We start from the raw sequence: 18,411 nt of genomic DNA, 5'->3' as shown, positions 1-18,411 counted from the left end.
TAATCTGTTACACCACCTGAGAAACTACTACAGACCACAACACGGGGATGACAAATGCATACCATGCACGGTTTTAGTCCCTAGTTCCGCATCAGTGCAGACATTGCTAATCAATCCCAGCAGTCTTTTCCCATGCTGATGAAGCCTTGGGACCTCTTACCCAGATCTCCAGATGGCCAACACCTATTGACCCAAACTGGCATGCAAGAAGGGGTCAGACTCTTGAATATAAATAACAAAACCCACTCTATCCAACTTAAACAGGGAATGTATTAAAGACATTAGGAGGCTCACAGACTCTCTGGGAAGGTCAGAACATTAGGCCCAAATCACCCTTTTGGACAGCCCCAGTGTGGAGCCTTTGGACACCATCACTGGTCACACACTGAAAGCACTGAAATGAACACAAGAGCTGGGACATCTGCTGTCAGAGAGCTGCGGGCTCGTCCCCAGCTGGCATCAGAGTGAATTCCACACTGGGCTTGTTCCTCATAGCACCGCTTCCCAGTCCAAGTCTAAAAATGGCTAGATCTCTTGTTCAAAGTCAAGTCTCTGCACCAACTGCATTGTTATCACCCAGACCTACTGAACTAGGAGCTGCATTTTGACAAGATCCCCAGGTAACCCAGATGCCCAGGCATGGGTGGAAAGCCCTGCTCTGCACTACCTCACCATGATCTGAGACAACTCAAGCGTGCAGACCCTACAGTCATGATTTCACCGACATAATGGCACCAAGAAACACAACACTCAGAACAGAGGACCCAAGTGTTAACCAAGCCAAGGGAACAAGGGGAGCCTCCATTTTGTGATTAAGGAAGAAAATACAATTATAAAGTCTAAGATGCCTTCTAACCAGGACATATACAGAGATTATGCTTGGACACCACGGAAGGTTTTCTATTCAATACACCTGACCCTTCAGCCAGACTGAGTAGCATCAAGAACTCAGAACGGAACTCGGAACAAGATAGATCATTTGTCTTCTACACACAAGAAACCCCTGCTTTTTGTCACTAATTTGACTCAGTTGCTACAATTTGTGAATCAGCCATAAGAAAATGGACTCGGAGAAGTAAATTAGTTTTTGCCTAAGTTTCCAAAAGAAGATCTGGCAGAGTACCAAGAAAAAAATGTTCTTTTTAAAAAGGCATAAAAAATAGCTTGACCTGTTCCCTACATTCAAGTGTTCAGAAAACAACTCACTCTCTATTCACAGAATCTTCCTGAAAGTCAAGAGATTAAGAGGAAGAAGTTTCTGGTTTTGAAATGTTCTTATAATTTCCACACTGAGTTCTAAAAGAGGAAACTTACAGCTGTTGGTTGTTTCTTTGTTTTTGAATCTGAAAAATGACAAAGTCAGAAAATGGAGGGTTTTGTGATCCAAGAGTTGAACACAGCCTAGTGGGGCATATACTTTGCTGTCCATAGGGACAGAGGGCAGACCAGTAGCCAGGGCCTGAGGAAAAGAGAGAATGGGGGGTGGCTGCTAAAGGGTATGGGGGCTTCAGTCTGGGGTGATGAAAATGTTCTAGAATTAGGTGGTGGTGATGGCCCAAACATGTGCTATACTTAAAAATCACTGAATTGTATACTTTAAAATTATGAATTGTAAGCTATGTGTAGCTCAATTTTAAAAAGGGAAAGAGATATTTACAGACATAAAATATTAGGAACCTAGTGTACGAGTAAAAATAAATCTTAAAATTAGTTGGGAAATAGGGGCACCTGGGGGGCTCAGTCGGTTAAACTTCTGACTCAATTTCAGCTCAGGTCAGGATCTCAGGGTCCTGGGATGCAGCCCCACGTGGGGCTCAGCGCTCAGTGGACAGTCTTCCTGAGATTCTCTCCCTCTCCCTCTGTCCCTCCTCCCTGTATGCTCTGTCTCTCAACCTCTCTCGCTCTGTCTCTCTAAAAATATAAATCTTTTTTTTATTAGTTAGAAAATAAAAGCTTATTCAATGCATAGTATTACAATATTTGGACACTGAATTTTAAAAATAGAGTTAATTTTCCTCTGCATGTCATTTAGACAAAGTAATATATTTATGTATTTGTATGTAAACACAAAAATGAAAATCTGCAGGTAAATGAAAAGGAGAGAGTAAGAACAAATGAACGAACAAACAAGGCACAAAGGAAGGGAAGAAGCAAAGTGTGACGAGAAGACACGTCACCTCTGTGGTATTCTTTCCAGAAACCCATAACCACTAATAAACAAACAAACAAACAGATTAAGGTATATGCCACAAAATACGTGACCAGTGCCTCTCAAAACAGTCAGTCATGAAAAACAAAGAAAGAAACTTTATAGACTAGAGGAGACTAAGACATGATGACTTCATGCAAGTGGCTCCTTACATGGGATCCTGGACCAGAAAGAGGACATTAATGGAAAACTGGTGGAATCAAAACAAAATGTGCACTTTCGTGAGTAGCAATGCACTAGAGCTGGTTGTCCAGTTTCCACGAAGGACCGTGATTATGTAAGATGTTAGCAATAGGAGCAGGACGAGGGACATGGGTGAGCTCTCTGCACGGTCTCTGCAATGCTGCTATTCCAATAAAATACATAGACACAATTTTTAAAACTCAATTACACAGCAAAATGGCTGGCCATGATGGGAGAGTTAGGAATACTTACCAGAAACTCTTTGACTCGACTTAGATCATCATAAAATGCCCAGCCCTCCCACAATACTCACAGATGAGCTGTCTTCTTGCTCCTCCCCCAGAACTGCCCCTGCTGTCCAGTCATAGCTGGGCAGGGAGAAACTGTGCGTCTGCTTGTTCAAACCGTCCCCCGTGATAACAAGAGCGCTCAGCCAAGCACAGACCGAAGCTGACCCTCGGTTGGGGGAGATGCCACGTACATTCAGTACCCTCCTGGAGATGGCTGTCATGTGTCCCTCTGTGAGGGACGTCGGGAACAAAAATGCCCCCTCCAGCTCTCCCACACTACTGGCAATGCTGTAAAACCCAATTCCTGGTACTGGGTGAGACAGTCCCTGCAGATACCGGCCAGCTCCATTTCTGTGTCGGCTCACACTCACCTCTTTTTCTGAGGGGAACGAGCTGCTGCACCGGCCAGGTCCCCCTTCAAGTCCCAGCTGTCAGCTGGAAGCCTCTAGCTTTAGCCTCACGATGTGTCTCAGCTGCAGAATGCCATCTTGCCCAAGAGCACCCTCTTTGCACCCAGCTCACAGCCGGGAACAGACAATGCGGTGGGTATAAAGGTCCAACCCTTTCAGTCCGACAGGGATGACCCTGATGAACCACATATGCTCCAGAGCTCCCTGGGCTGGGGGGGCGCGGGGGGAAGCCTGCCTGCATCACCAATCAGCTTCTTCCTCTGCCCGATCCTGCCCCCTTCCCTTCCCTCTCCCCACTTCCCCTGCGCCGCCCTCCCCTCCCCTCTCCTCCTTCCCTTCCCCAGGTGTCAATTCCTAACAAACATCCTGCACGGCAAACTCCATCTCAGCGTCTGCCTCTGGAGAACTCAGTCTGGGACCACCTTCTTGAGTGGCGGGAGAGGAACAACGGAACAGTGTGTTCAAGGAAACCAGTCCTGCGATCCTTCATCCTGAGTTCCGGCCTCCCCTGCAGCCAGGGGAGAGCAAGTTAACTCAAAGATCTCAAAACACAGCAATTCCTTAGGAAAGCCGGACACCCCAATCACCCGAGCATTCTGAAACACGAAATATTTTCGATTTTCGATTAGGAAAATGGCCACCTGGAGGTTTCTATTTTGGCCACCATTTTAGGAAAAGAATCAGGTCTCAACACCGACGCATTACGGCTTGTATTTTTTCCCCCTAGCCAAGTGAACTTAGTCCTTTCCGGTCACAACTGGGACCTCCCAAAATGAAAAGGGAGAAAGTAGCTTTGAACCACGGGGAAAGAGTCTGAAACGCACTGCGGCCAGCAGCACGCCATTAAAAAGCTTTTTGCAAAACTTCATGGAGAGAAAGTGGGATCCCTTCTGAATTCTACAGATAGTAACCCAACTGTGCAAGACGAGAAGATGCAGCCATACTTCGAGTCTACACTTCCCTTACACACTTACGTACTTACTCCATTCAACAGTATTTACTGAATCTCAGACTCTCTTCCAAGAATTAGGGACACAGCTGTTCTTAGGGCTCCTTAAATTACTTCCCTCCAGTGCTCCCTTTCACAGCACATGTACTGAAACTGGAACAAAGGGGAAACTGGGCCCTACGCAAGGATAGCACGTGCAGTGTCTTGTATTTTGACCTGTATCTGACCCCAAGATCTGGTCCCTCGCTTCCCTGTCAGCTCACATCAATTCATGATCCTTACTTGCCCAATCTGTTAGACCTCTTACCTCTTCCTCCTGAGCCTTGCATGCTATCTGCTGGGGTTTCCAACCAGTGTAGTGAGTAGGGACTAAAAGTCTTCCAGATTCCACAATAGTAAGTTCTATAAACAGACACTTCTGCTTGAGAATAAGTCAATGAAATCATTTAATCTTCCTAACAGCCCCCACGAATGGGCACTACAAATATGCCCATTTTACAGATAGGAAAACAGGCTTTGAGAGCTATAGGAACCACTAATTTGTGACAAAGCTGGTTTCCAAAACCAGAAAAAGCAAGAACTTACCCAACCTGCCCTCAACCTCCCAGAAAATCATTTAATTCTTTGTAGCCCAAACAGGACTTCGACGGTGAGCCGTTCTGTCAGTCTTTCCGTCATTGCCCTGTGATTCCCCTGAAACCCTCGTCACAACAAGAAAAGCGTGAAGAGACTTAATGACTGGTTTCCATTAGCACAGTGAACCGGGACTGCGTCTGTGTCTGGCACCTGCAGGGAATGGCACCACATTTCCCCCCCTTGGGGGGGGGGGATCAGCTTTCCCTCCGGGTGCAGGGGATTCAGGTCTGGCTAAATTCCCCGCTGCTCTGGAACTGAGCACAGGACTCAGCCCTGGCCCACTCAGGCTGCATTGCCCTGTCCCTAGCAAATGGCTGAGGGATGTGCTCCTGGTCCAAACAGATTCGGGAAAATGAAGTCTGCATGTCTGAGAGTGAGCGCGAGACCCTGACCCCTTTTTGCTGGACTTGAACTCACGGGGCGTGGGTCTAGAGCTGTTGGCAGCCACCTCGACCCCAACACGGAACCTAAGATTGAGGCCAGTGTGAAGGAAGCGAGGGCCAAGCTACGGAGCAACTCTGTGCTATGGATGAAATTATGTTCCCCCAAACTCATAGACGGTACCTACACTGTACAGCTCCAACCCCAGCGTGGCCGTGTTTGGAGGTGGGGCCCTCGGGAGGTAACTAGGTTTAATGAGGTCATGAGTGTGGGGCCCCTCCGGTGGGACCAATGTCCTTATAAGAAGAAATACCAGGGAGCTTTCTCGCCCTCCCTCTGCCGTCCTGTGAGGACACAGTGAGAGAAGTCACGCCTGCGAGCCAGAAGAGACGCTGCCAGACCCTGATCTTGAACTTTCCAGCCCCCACAACTGTGGCAAAATAAACTTCCCCGCGAACGCACATCCACAGTTCCCGCCCCCGAGCGACGGTATTCCGGTAGGGCAGCCCGCACTCGCGCACCCCGGGTCCTTGTTAAACTCACTGAGCCTCGAATCCAGCCACGCCGGAGTCCATGAACCCCCTGAAACTTTCATCGTAAGAGACAAAGTCCATCTTTTTTGCTTTGTCCTTAAACCATCTGGGTTCGCTGCCGGAAGTTCCTCCCCACCCGCGCCCACAAGCTCCCCGGGAGGACGGCTCCGCACAGGCTGGGAGGGGAGAACGAGGCGCCCCTGTGGCTACCGCCTAGTCCGCCGTGCAAACCCTCCTCCAGAAGAGCGGCGACCACAGCTCTGCGGTCCGACCGTCTCACGCCGGCCACACGCAGGCCGCCGCGCCGCGGCCCAAACACGGCGCCCGCCAGCCCAGGCTGCCCCGGAGTCCAGGCCTGGCCTCCCTGCGGCCGGGCCGGGCCGAGGCCGCCCACGCGGTGCTCTCTCTGCCGCGGCGCTCCCGTATCCCCCCGACCTTCCCCGCGGACGCCCGGTTCCGTGAAGGCAAGAACTACGTCTTCTTCCTCTTGGGCTTCCCGGCACCCACCACGGCCCCGGGCGCGGAGACGCCGCTCGCAGCTGTCGAGCGAGCACGCGGACGAGCCCCTCCACCTTCAACCTGCCTCCCGGCGGCGAGAAGAAACCCGCCGCGCCGTCGGCCAGTCGGCCGTGCCCGTTAGCGCGCCGGCCTCGGCGCTGCAACACAAGAGCCAAACGTTTGGCCACTTAGACGCCACCCAAGTTCCCGTCTCTCTCCTGGGCCGGTCCCGGCGGAAGCGGCTCAGGCAGACGCGGAAGGCCGGCCACCGGGGATACGCGGCTTCCGCCCCGGGTCAGGGGGAGCCTCTCTCTCCTCACCGCACGCTTACCCCGGAACGTCCCATCCCTTCGCACCGCACCGCCGGAAGCGGAAGCGCAGAGCCCCGGTCACGTGGCCGGCCGGCCGCAAGGGACGCTGGGAAGCGCAGCCCTGACCCGGCAGCCATGCCCCTTGATTCTTGGGGTCTCTGTCGTTAAATAGCAGCAATGAATTCTGTCGGGCAATGGTTGGTCATAGCAATTAAGGATTTAGACCAAGCATACCCTTGTTAGAGTATGTTTAAATCGTTTAGGGGCAGTCTTGCTAACTTCCTCTATCACCAAGCCCCTTCACTGTAGAAGAGCTCTGACCCGAGCCTGTATGCCCTCATTGCTACGGCCACCCCAAGCCCTGCTCTGCACAGGCCTGGGCTCCTGCCTGGCCCTCGTGATATGTCCCAGGAAATGGAGCTCTCCCCCAAATCCCAGTCTCAGAGCTGGGTTCTGAACTGCTGTATTCAAAACCTGCAGCAGCAGGACAGCACTGGGGTTGAGCTCTTCAGCTCTGCAGCCAGACAGGAGTTTCCCATTTCCTATCTTGTGTGCCTTTCCCAAATTACAGAATGTCTCTGCGCCCCCAGAGTCCCCATCCACAAAGCAATATGTTTATTTCTCACCCTATAAAGGGCGTGACACAGGGACTCACACACGATAAGCCCTCTGTAAATGTTAATTTGCTTTTACTTGCAGTCCATTCGGACTCAGACGGTACATGATGGCCCGGCCATCTCTACTTCCAGCTGCTTCCAGACAGGACTGGGGGACCCTTGGCTGACCCCAAAGGCACTGCACACCTATGGCGACCACTCTCCTTATCTTCTTCAACAGTGCTCTGGGGTCTCAAACATCAACCTGTCGGCAAGTAACAGGTCCATGTGCCACCTGCTTCCTCCATGCCTGGCGCCCAGCACCCTGACACTGACCTCACCTTGGATCTGACAGGTGCTTGTAAAATGCAGAGGACTGGTGGCCTTAGCAAAAGTCTAACATTGTTTTTCTGTCCTTTTGTGTGCAGTGTGCCTAGCTGGGAAGTGAGGCCTATTAATTCAGTCTCTTCCGGAGAATGTCAATCACCAAACTAGCAGGCGTTAACAAGAGAGAGATCTCTTCAGAACAAATAATAATGAGAGCTCTAAGAATTAAAATGCAATTAGAAGCTGCCAGCACTACCAATACTTTGCACTCGTGGATCAAGAGGCTAGTTGCTATTTCATCATCTACAAAAGGAAACAGTGAAAAAAGCGCTTCAACCACTCTCCTAATGCAATGTTCATGACAAATTTGAATTACAGTGATTTTACTCCCTGTTTCTTTCCTTCTCTTAGTGTCTTTCCCTCCCACCCTCCATCTTAATTACGAATTCTAACAAACCAAGATCTGGTATAAAAGAAATTATCTTGATTCCATATGCATAAGAAAGGCTCTCTTCTCTTGACACATTGATCACATACTCAATGTGGTTAAAGACCCCACTTTAATCACCCCAATGGTGATTAAAGACCCCACTTCCACATTCAGTGGGTCTTTGTTACTATCAGGATATTAATTTATTAATCAATTGCAAATGTCAAATGGACATCTCAAACCCTCTTAATCAAGATGCAAAAATGGGGGCGGTGGGATTGACTCATGCGACTGTAAAGGACTATAAGCTCCAGACATGGCCACATCAAGCACCTGAGGGATGAACAGATCTCCCTCTTTTCAGTCCTCTGGGTCAGCTTCCTCCTCAGGCAGGCCCTCCTCCTCCCGACTCTTACACCACAGTAACCACCTGCGCGGGGCCTGCATCACCCCAGCTGTGGCTCCTGAATGCACACCTGACCCTTCACTGTGGCTAGAAGTGGGGGAAGACTTTAGACCAGAGCTCTCTGATAGAACTTTTGGTGAGGACGGATGTGTTCTCTATCTGTGCTGTCCCATAGAGGGGCCACTAGTCACATGCGGCTACTGAGCACTCAAAACATGGCAAAGACAGCTGAAGATGTGAATTGTAAACTTGGCTTTACATTAACTCATTAAATTTAAATAGCCACACGTGGCTAGTAGTCATCATACTGTTCAGAGCCTCTTGATGACGTCAGGCAGGGAGTACACGTCCGAATTCTTGCCAGGCCCACCCTTAACCACAGGGAATGAGAAAAGAAAGGAAGTCAGGGGCACAACGCCAGAGAGAGGGGAAGTGGCTGCTGGGGATACAAAGACAATGGAAGGCTTTCTGGCTTGCACAGCTGGCTGGAAAGTGAGGCCATCCACCAGAAAAGAAAACACCGAAGCGTGACCAGATCCAAGGGAGCAGAGCACAAATGCAGCCCTGAGCATGCAAGTATGAGCTGCCATGAGAAGTCAGGAATGGTGTGGAGCTCCAAGAAGGCTGAGCCAGAGGTATAAATTTGGTGGGCACTGGCAGAGAGCAGGACATTGACGTGGAGGCACAGTGACACTCCATAAGGAAGAAAACAGAGTGGGATCAGCAGAGGGGAGCCTCAATGCCCAGTGGTGTAGGGGAGGGGGATGAGAAAGAGCAGTCACAGGGTCAGGAGGGAAACCGGGAGAACGCTGGAAAAAAGAAGGGATCTAGAGCGAAGCAGTGGTCGTCAGAGCCAAATGCTGCTAAGTCAACCAAGCATGGGTTAAAGATGAAGATGTGCCATGGGCTTAATCAAAAGGAGGTCACTAGCGCCCTTTGAGAACCCTGTTTCCATGGAGTGATCGAGGCAGGAGCCAGGAGGGCATGGCTTGAAAGGAGAAAAGTGGAGAAAGCGGGTGTGGACCATTCTTTCAAGAGCTTCAGATGCCAGGAGGGGGAGGGTTGAGGAGGAGCTGCAGAAACCTATGAAACCAGAGAAGGGCTGAGGTCTTTCATGAGGATACAAGTACTTGCAGATCAAGGCCTCATCCCATGTTTTCCCAATATAACAGTATTTTAAGGGTATGACTAAGCCATTCAGTGACACAGGAAGGAAAAAAAGAACTTCAAAATGGTTTGCTTAGTCAATGTTCACTTAGGAATTAAGTCAGAATTAATTAAGTCATAATTAATCAGTAAGTCCCCCCAAGACTGTGGCACACTACCCCCGTCCCACATCTTCCAATAATTTAAAGATAGCATCTTCCTCAAAAAGATAAAGGGATACAATTTTTTTTAAGATTTTATTTATTTATTTGACAAATGGAGATCACAAGTAAGTAGAGAAACAGGCAGAGAGAGAGGAAGAAGCAGGCTCCCCGCTGAGCAGAGAGCCCGATACGGGGCTCAATCCGAGGACGCCGGGATCATGACCTGAGCTGAAGGCAGAGGCTTTAACCCACTAAGCCACCCAGGTGCCCCAAGGGATACAATTTTAAAATACATTTAAAATCTCTGTCTCTGAGGCACCTGTGTGGTTCAGTCAGTTAGGTGTCTAGGTCATCAGACCTTCAGCTCAGGTCATGATCTCAGGGTCCTGGGATCGAGCCCCACATTCCTGCTGAGCAGGGAGCCTGTTCTCCCTCTCCATCTGCCAACTGCTCCCCCTTGCTTGTGCTCTCTCTGTGTCAAATAACTCTTTTTTAAAAAATCTGTCTCTGTCTCCCAGAACAAAGAAAATAAAGGAAAATGGGTGGGTGCTTAAGAATGATCAACAGAGGGGCGCCTGGGTGGCTCAGTGGTTTAAGCCTCTGCCTTCGGCTCAGGTCATGATCTCGGGATCCTGGGATCGAGTCCTACATCGGGCTCTCTGCTCAGAGGGGAACCTGCTTCCTTCTCTCTCTCTCTGCCTGCCTCTCTGCCTACTTGTGATCTCTCTCTCTGTCAAATAAATACATTTAAAAAAAAAAGAATGATCAACAGAATACAAACTATGAGAGAGGCTTCAAAGGAAGGAAATAAAGTCAAAGCTGATGATTATAAGAATAAAATGTCAGTCCAGCTTAAGGAAGCAATGAAAGGTGCCTACAATAAAGCTGAGAAGCAGCCCAGAAAGGGTCCTTGGGTTACCAATCTGGAGTACTTAAGAGCCATTAGCTTGGGGGTTGCTTCTCAGAACCTCCAGGGGGTGAGGGAAAAGCCTGTAGGCTGGAAACAGGTGCACATACCATATCCACCACAAGCGTTAGCGTGTGCTTTCAGAAAGGATGTCCCTCTGGTCTCTACCATGAAGGGACACACCACTAGCGAGTCTTCACGTAACCACAGACCATCTAAGACACCGGGAGCACCAGCGCAATCGTATTTGTTACACCCCATCCAAGTACAGTTGTGCACCATAAACGTCGTGTTAAGTGCACTAACAAATCGTTTTTACTAAGTTTCTTCAGTTGTGCGGCCATCACCCTAACCCAGTTACAAACATTTTCATCACCCAGATTGTGCCCTCTGATGGTTCATCCCCACCCCCATCCCCAGATCTAGGCAACTACTAGTTTACTCTCTGTCTGTACAACAGATCTGCCTTTTCCTGGGAGTGTAAACACACAAAGTGTAGTCTCTCGTGTCCGACTTCTTTCCCTGAGCGTACTGGCTTTGAGACTCACTCATGCTGTGTGGGAATCAGTATTCTGTTCCCTTTTTAATGCCGATTCCTGTTCCACGGTGTGGACCCACCACATCTGTCTGTCTGGTCACCAGATGACGGACATCAGGCCGTCTCCACTGTTTGGCAACCAGGAATCATGTTGCTGTGAACGTTCACATCCAAGCATCTGTGTGGACATTTATTTTGATTTCTCTTGGGTGAACGTGCAAGAGGGGAATTACTGGAGTCAGATGATAAGATTGTGTTTTGCTTTCTTTAAAAACTCTGGTGGTATTTTCCAAAGTGCCTCTGCTGCAGTGCTTGAGGCTATCAGTTAGACCAGGGGCGGGCATACAAAGACAAAAAGACTGCTCCCACTCACAATCAGCATATTGTCGAACGGGAGAGAAATTATCAGTAAAATTACTGTCCAATGGAGTTACTTCCTCATAGCACCGAAAAAGTGGGGTCTATCCAGAAATTACACAATCAAGATTGTTGAGAGAGGAAAAAGAGAAAGACAAGGGGCTTGTTCCTTCCAACATTTTTTGAGCACCCAAGATGCTTCGGACAGCGGGGATGATTAAATATGAACACGGTCATGCTTGAGAGTTTTGTTCAGCTGGGCAGAACAGAACACCTCCATTACGAGAGCTTACATAAATAAAATCTTGCTTGTCTAGCACATAACTAGAAACCTGGAGGCAAGGAGTTCAGGGCTTTGCCTGCCTCTCTGTAAAGTCAGCAAGGATTCAGGGACCCCTCCGGGTCTGGGTGCCCCAAAGATCAGGCGCTTGTCCTCAGGCTTACAAAACAGGAGAGAGCTCTCCCAGCCTCCGTGCCGTGATTCCACTCAAGAGCGAAAGAGAGTGTGCGGGCGCAGTCTGCTAGTTGGCTTAGCTGAGTCACCTCCCCCGACCACCCCTACATCCACTGGCCAGAACAGGTTATGCTGCCCCCGAGGGAGGCCAGGAAATGAGTGTGTTGTCTGGGCATGCTGTTGTCCTCGGTAAATTAGAAGTCCATTAGGAAGGAAGAAGGGGGGAATAGGTGTTAGGTGAGCAACGCACAGCCCTGCCTCCTTTCCTTCCTGAAGTAAATCATCAAGCAGAGAAAAGAGCTTAGCAGAGACAGGAGGCACACAGTAGGTGTTCTGTATACCTTAGTTTGAGCTCTCTCCCCTCCTCCTATGAGCTGAACCCATGACAGAGACTGGGGAACAGGTGAGTTATTTGGGAGATGATCTCAGGAAACAGGCAGAAGAGATGAAGAGATGAAGAGATGAAGGAGACCACTGGGGCTCAATGTCACGAGGACATCTGGACAGCAATGCAAGGTGGCCCCGGATGCCCACACGAAAGACAGGAGGCTGGAAAGTCCACTCGGCGGCTCCAGCCCTTAAGTAACTGAGTGTTAACCCAGATGGTGTTCAATCCCCTTCACTCCCAAGCTGAGCTTGATCCAGCTAGGAGGGCCACCAGCCCCCCCCCCCAAATCAGGGGAGATCCTGAGATACCGTGTGGGGGGACCCCTGGACATGGGATCTGGCAGAGCAACTGGAAACTGAGCTCCCGAGGACCTGCCCAGCAAGAGGCAGGTGAAATCCGAGACAGGCTCAGGATGGGAACACAGGCATGAAGGCCATCTCCTCCTCGGAAATAATTAGGGTTAATGATACATCTAATCATTGTCTCCAATATGATCTCTGGCCAACGCTGTCCCCATTTTGTGGCACGGGGTGTGACTACCAAAGGGGGAATAAAGTGAATAAAGTTCCTAAGGTTTGAGGAAATTTGTAATAAATAAATAAATAAATAAAACTAAATAAATAAAACAAAACAAAGCAAAACAGTTCCCATCTGAGCTGGGTCTTGAAGGCTACGATGTATACATGAGGCACAAAATCAAGGAGGAGCTCTTCGGGCAGAGAGGACACCTAGGTGCGTTATCTCTTAGGATAAGAATCTCCTTGTTATGGTTTATCTGAACATTCAAAACAGGAACTCCCACATGGGCCAGCGATATATGCTGTGTCTCGCAACTGTTATTAACAGAGCCAATGCTGGTGTAGAAGATTCAATGAATCTGTGCTGTGTCTGTGCGGCTCCCCCAGGAGAGTGGGGGGTAGCATTTAGGGAACCCCAAATCAACACTCATTAGCAGAGCCGGTGCTCAAGGCTGCAGGTGTGCAGGGGCTGTCCTCGCTGGCTCCCTCGAGCCCAGCCCACACCGTCACGGAGCGCTGACAGCACTGACGGACCGCAGGTGATGGATAACCTCGATTATCTAGCTTTGCAGGGAACGCTGGTGCCCCTGAAGCCACAAGACAGGATGAATACACCTCTGCGTGTGTCCTGAGGGCCAGGAGAAGTCCCTGAAATGATGAAGACTGTGTTCTTCCCCATCCTGGAAGATGGGTGGTTTCGCTGCAGAAATCAAGTTGCTCTGCTGAGGATAGATAGAAACACTGTGTCTTGTGCCCCCAGGCACACTGAGAAAAAGCCTTTTTTATTTTAGTAGAAACTGTCAAACGATGAGACTATTCACAAACACCAGGACTGCCTGCAAGAGTGCTCTCCATACTCTCTCCTGAATCTGGTATCTGTCTAATTCCTGCTAACCTAATCGGAAAAACTGGCTTCAGCGTCTAGTATGGATTTGGATTCCCCTGATGCCCCCAAAGCCTGGCCATCTTTCACATGTTTGCTATCCGCTTTTATTTGCTCTCCAGTGGATTTCTATTCATATCTTTAGCCCAGTATTCTAAGAGGTAATTTCATCTTTTTCTTATTAATCAGAAAGCCCTCCTTATCTATTAGAGATGGTAACCATTCATTGACTATGGCAAATGTTTTCTTCCTGTCTTCTGATGTTGCCTACAGTGGTTTTTTTTTCCATACTCTAAATTTTGGATTGCCCGTCTTAGTAAGAAAATCTCTCCCTTCCACAACTTTATAAATATTTTAAACGTTCTTCTATTTCCTTATGCATATTTCTTCTATCTCATACACACACACACACACACGCACACGCACAAAGTTAGATAACAGATGAATCATTAATCCATCTGGAATGTGTGTGTGCATGTGTGTGCACACATATCTGCGTGGTGTGTATGTGCAGTTGTGTATCTGCATGGTGTGTGCGTTTCCATGGTGTGTGTGTGCGCGCATGTGTGTGTGCACGCGCATCTGCATGGTGTGTCTGCATGGTGTGTGTGTGTGTGCGCATGTATCTGCGTGGTGTGTGTGAGCACCGTTGTGTGTCTGCATAGTGTGTGTGTCTGCATGGTGTATGTGCATGCATGGATATGCGTGGTGTGTGCACACATGTATCTGTGTGGTGTGTGTGTGTGCACGTTATCTGTGTGGTATGTGTGTGCATGGTGGGTATGCATGCATGCATGTGTGCATATGTATCTGCGTGGTGTGCGTGTGTGCCATTGTGTCAGCATGGTGTGTGTGTGTGTGTGTGTTGTGTGTGCACAGTATGTGTGTTTCTGTGCAGTGTCTGTGTGTCTGTTTGTGCAGTGTGTGTGCACATGTGTAAGGGCAAATGGACCCTATGTTTCCAGAGATCACAGGATCCTCACATGCAGCACCAAATGTGACATGAACCAGGTACTGAAGTCCATTGCTAAATTCTGCCTTCTACATTTTCCTGCTCAAAAGGCATCTCGGCCCTCCCTGCTACTTAAAAAGGAAAGAGAGGCTCCCTGCCCATTGCGTCTCCCACAGTTCCATGGCCAGACACCCTCAAATCTCTACAACACATCTGCCTGAACATCTCTGCTTCTGTCCTGACCTGGTCCCGGGCCACACGTCCCCCTCCCCCTCCTCCTCGCTCCAGCTACTATCATCTATCCCAGACCGCTAAAGCCCCTGCCTCCCTCATTCCTTGCCCCTCCCCTTCCAATCCTTTCTCTACCCTGCATCTGGGAGTCTTTCTAAAGCTCAGCTCCCTCTCAACACCCCACTGCCTAAAGGCCTTTCTTCCACAGGCCCCCACTGCCTTCAGGAGACATTCCAAACTCCCACGTAGGGGGGAGGCAGGCACTTCCCAACTTTGGTTTAAAAAAAAAAAAAAAAGAAAGAAAGAAAACCTTTGCAGCCTTACTTCTCAAAATGTGTCTCCCAGCTCTATACTCTGGCCAAACTCCATTCAGGTCCTCAAAAACACCAAGCTTCCTTATAACACATAAATCACAGGGATAAAAAATCCAGCACAGGGAAGGAATGTGGTCACTAATACTGTAATAACATCACCTGGTGACAGAGGGGGACTATAGATATCGGGCCACAGAGAATTCTTGGGTCACGATGTCATACACCTGAAACTAACATAACTTTGTGTGTCAACTGTACTTCAGTTGAAAAAAAAAAAAAAAACCTCCAACCTTCCTTTTCGGTAGCTCTCAATCCTGGCTACACCCCAGCTCACCAGTCGGAAACCGAACACACATTAGTCCAGTTCCTGCCCCTGGTGATTCTGACTCAGGAGGTCAGGTGGGTCCCTGCACCCACATTCTGTGATGCTCCCCACAGCCACTGCTCTTTGTCTCCAGGTCTGGGGTACGTGACTCCCTCTGCCTGGGACCCTCCTCTACTCCTCCAACCCCTGCCCCACGTCACCGCTGTCTATAACCTCTTCTTCCACCAAGTCAAGGCTTAGGTGCTCTTCCCTTGACCCTCCAGGTTAGGCCCCACACACGCTCCCAGCCCCGTGGCCTGCATCATCGCGCATTCGTCACAGTGAAATATAACATCCTGACTTCTCGTCTCCCACCTCGGAGGCCAAGTCTAGGGGAAACCAGGACGGCGTGCAGGTCTGGTTCACCATCACTTTCCCTGCACCCAGCAGAGACCTGACCCACAGCAGGTGCTCCATAAACGATGGCTATTTTCTAAGACAACAGATGAGCAGACCGGAGAACTGAGCACCTGTGGCAGTTTCCCGGAGAAGAACGAACCGCTCGGCCAAGGCAGCACGCAGTTAGCAGTCTGGCCAGCAGAGGGCACCAGCCCGCTGCTCAAGCTCCCAGCCCACGCGGGCGCTGTGGTCAGTCAGAGGCACCAGAGTGATGCTCAGTGGTCCTCTCGCCGCGCTGCAGCTGAAGTAGGAGGAGTGTGTCCGCAGCCCGGCTGTGACGCCTGAGTGCTCCCCGCTCACTTCTAGCAACAGGTACCACGGGCCCGGTCCTGCTATGAACACAGCTGAAACTCTGGCCACCGGGGGCAGGTCTTCCATTCCCCGCTGGGGGTGTGGGAAGGGGTGAGAAGGAAGGCAGACAGCCGACGACACAGAAGAGTGTCCGTAAAACTGCTTGTCTTGGAGGAGCGAGGGAAAGTTCTCTGGGCTGTGTCGCAGCTGACTTTCCCTCCCTCTCCCTCAGTCCGGACTGCACGGGCACCTGCCCCCAGCACCCAGAGGGAGACCCCGGCCGTCAGCAGCAGCAGGTTCTGGACGCTGCCGGAGCCCCTGCTCCCACCGTCTGTGAGCAATGAACGCTTCGTGCTGCCTGCTGTCTGCTCAGCCAACCCTGCCCAACAGCTCAGAGCAGCTCGCCGCCCCCTCCCTCAGCAACCAGAGCAGCAGCGGGTTCTGCGAGCAGGTCTTCATCAAGCCCGAAGTCTTCCTGGCGCTGGGCATCGTCAGCCTGCTGGAGAACATCCTGGTCATCCTGGCCGTGGTCAGGAACAGCAACCTGCACTCGCCCATGTACTTCTTCCTCTGCAGCCTGGCGGTGGCCGACATGCTGGTGAGCGTGTCCAACGCCCTGGAGACCGTCATGATCGCCATCATCAACAGCAACTACCTGACCTTCGAGGACCGGTTCATCCAGCACATGGACAACGTCTTCGACTCCCTGATCTGCATCTCCCTGGTGGCCTCCATCTGCAACCTTCTGGCCATCGCCGTGGACCGGTACGTCACCATCTTCTACGCGCTGCGCTACCACAGCATCATGACCGTGCGGAAGGCACTAGCCTGGATCGCAGCCATCTGGGCATGCTGCGGTGTGTGCGGCGTGGCGTTCATCGTCTACTCCGAGAGCAAGATGGTCATCGTGTGCCTCATCACCATGTTCTTCGCCATGCTGCTCCTCATGGGCTCGCTCTACGTGCACATGTTCCTCTTCGCCCGGCTGCACGCCCGGCGCATCGCAGCGCTGCCCCCGGCCAACGGGGCAGCCCCGCAGCAGCACTCGTGCATGAAGGGGGCTGTCACCATCACCATCCTGCTGGGGGTGTTCATCTTCTGCTGGGCCCCCTTCTTCCTCCACCTCATCCTCATCATCACCTGCCCCACCAACCCGTACTGCGTCTGCTACGCCGCCCACTTCAACACCTACCTGGTCCTCATCATGTGTAACTCCATCATCGACCCGCTCATCTATGCCTTCCGGAGCCTGGAGCTTCGGAACACGTTCAGGGAGATCCTCTGCAGCTGCGACGCCATGAACCTGGGCTAGGGCGCCAGGGCCAGGGAGTGGGCGCCGGCGGCTCCGTCACCGGCGAGCCCCCAACCAGCCAAGCGAGGTGTTTAGAAAAAAGAAGAGGGGGTAGAGAAGTCCTGGATAGGCTTAAAATAGGTCAACAGCCATGATCGGTGTGTCTTTTGTCTTTGCACCTGCAAAGCCTTCGAAGGGGAAAATGGTACGTAACGGGCTTTCTCGCAGGACTCTGCGGGGGGTGAGTCACTGATTTCCCAAAGAGGCCCTGGTAGGACTCAGTGAGGGCGGCTCGGGGCGCAACCTGCCTTTACACCCATGCGCGCGGGGTCTGTAACGCCCACCTGCTTCCTCCTGCGTCCTCCCCGTGCCTCCCTGCCACAAGTCAGACCAGACGGAAGGGTTTTCGTTGGCTCTGAGAGGGATTCAAATGTCTCCCCGGCAAACCTGTCACGGTTCTGGCTGTCAGCTGCTCAGATGGTCTCATCCTTACTTCAGAAGAGACTGGGTTTCTAGCCTATAACCCTATTTACTGTAAAACAATGGTCTAAAAAATACCGAGCTCCATGTGGAGGAAGCGATGCTACATTTGCCCCTCTCCTCAACCCCCCAGACCAGCCTCCCCCCGAAAACTAGCATAGGGATGTGACCTGCTTCTTATTTGGTTGCTGCTGCTACTGCTGTCAGGTTCTTACGCATTAAATCTAAGGCAGCTTTCAAAATTCTAATGAAAGACAGAGAAAATCAGCACTGGATACCTGTGTACAAAGCATTTTGATACCTTGCTGTTTATAGGTATAAATTTCCCTATTTAAAAAAAAAAGCCGTTTTCCTATTATTCCTTTTCTGTCAAGCAAGAGAGGGAATCATGGAAGGGAGGGCATGTGCCTCAAGAAATGGCTTTCCTGTAGTTTCAGAGAGTTTCAGAAACTGTGGAAATGCCCGTGGCTTTCTCAGAAGCTCTGTTTCTGCTCCCCCTAGCTGTGTCTCTATCACCTGATCTCCGGAACTGTCTGTGAGACAGAAATTTCTTGGTTCACTGCTCCTTTTTTTCA

General features: G+C 50.5%; 1 protein-coding gene and 1 long non-coding RNA gene across 2 annotated transcripts in view; one reads left to right on the top strand and one right to left on the bottom strand.

Annotated features, from left to right (window-relative positions):
* Positions 1-6,451, bottom strand: part of LOC123392611 — a 55,751-nt gene extending 49,300 nt beyond the window's left edge. Inside the window, exon 1 of the long non-coding RNA XR_006607341.1 lies at positions 3,054-6,451. This is a non-coding gene — a long non-coding RNA (uncharacterized LOC123392611). The remainder of the gene's footprint in view (positions 1-3,053) is intronic.
* Positions 6,452-16,342: 9,891 nt separating this feature from the next.
* On the top strand, positions 16,343-18,095 carry MC3R (melanocortin 3 receptor). The gene has a single exon (XM_004759885.2). The coding sequence runs from the start codon at positions 16,406-16,408 to the stop codon at positions 17,375-17,377; it is 972 nt and encodes a 323-aa protein (XP_004759942.1). The 5' UTR covers positions 16,343-16,405; the 3' UTR covers positions 17,378-18,095.
* Positions 18,096-18,411: the final 316 nt, after the last annotated feature.

The sequence above is a fragment of the Mustela putorius genome, unplaced genomic scaffold, assembly GCF_011764305.1.
Source record: "Mustela putorius furo isolate JIRA1106 unplaced genomic scaffold, ASM1176430v1.1 tig00000592_pilon_pilon_pilon, whole genome shotgun sequence".
Classification (NCBI taxonomy): Eukaryota; Metazoa; Chordata; class Mammalia; order Carnivora; family Mustelidae; genus Mustela; species Mustela putorius.
Note: the sequence above shows the minus strand (reverse complement) of the source record. Positions and strands in the feature narration are given on the sequence as shown.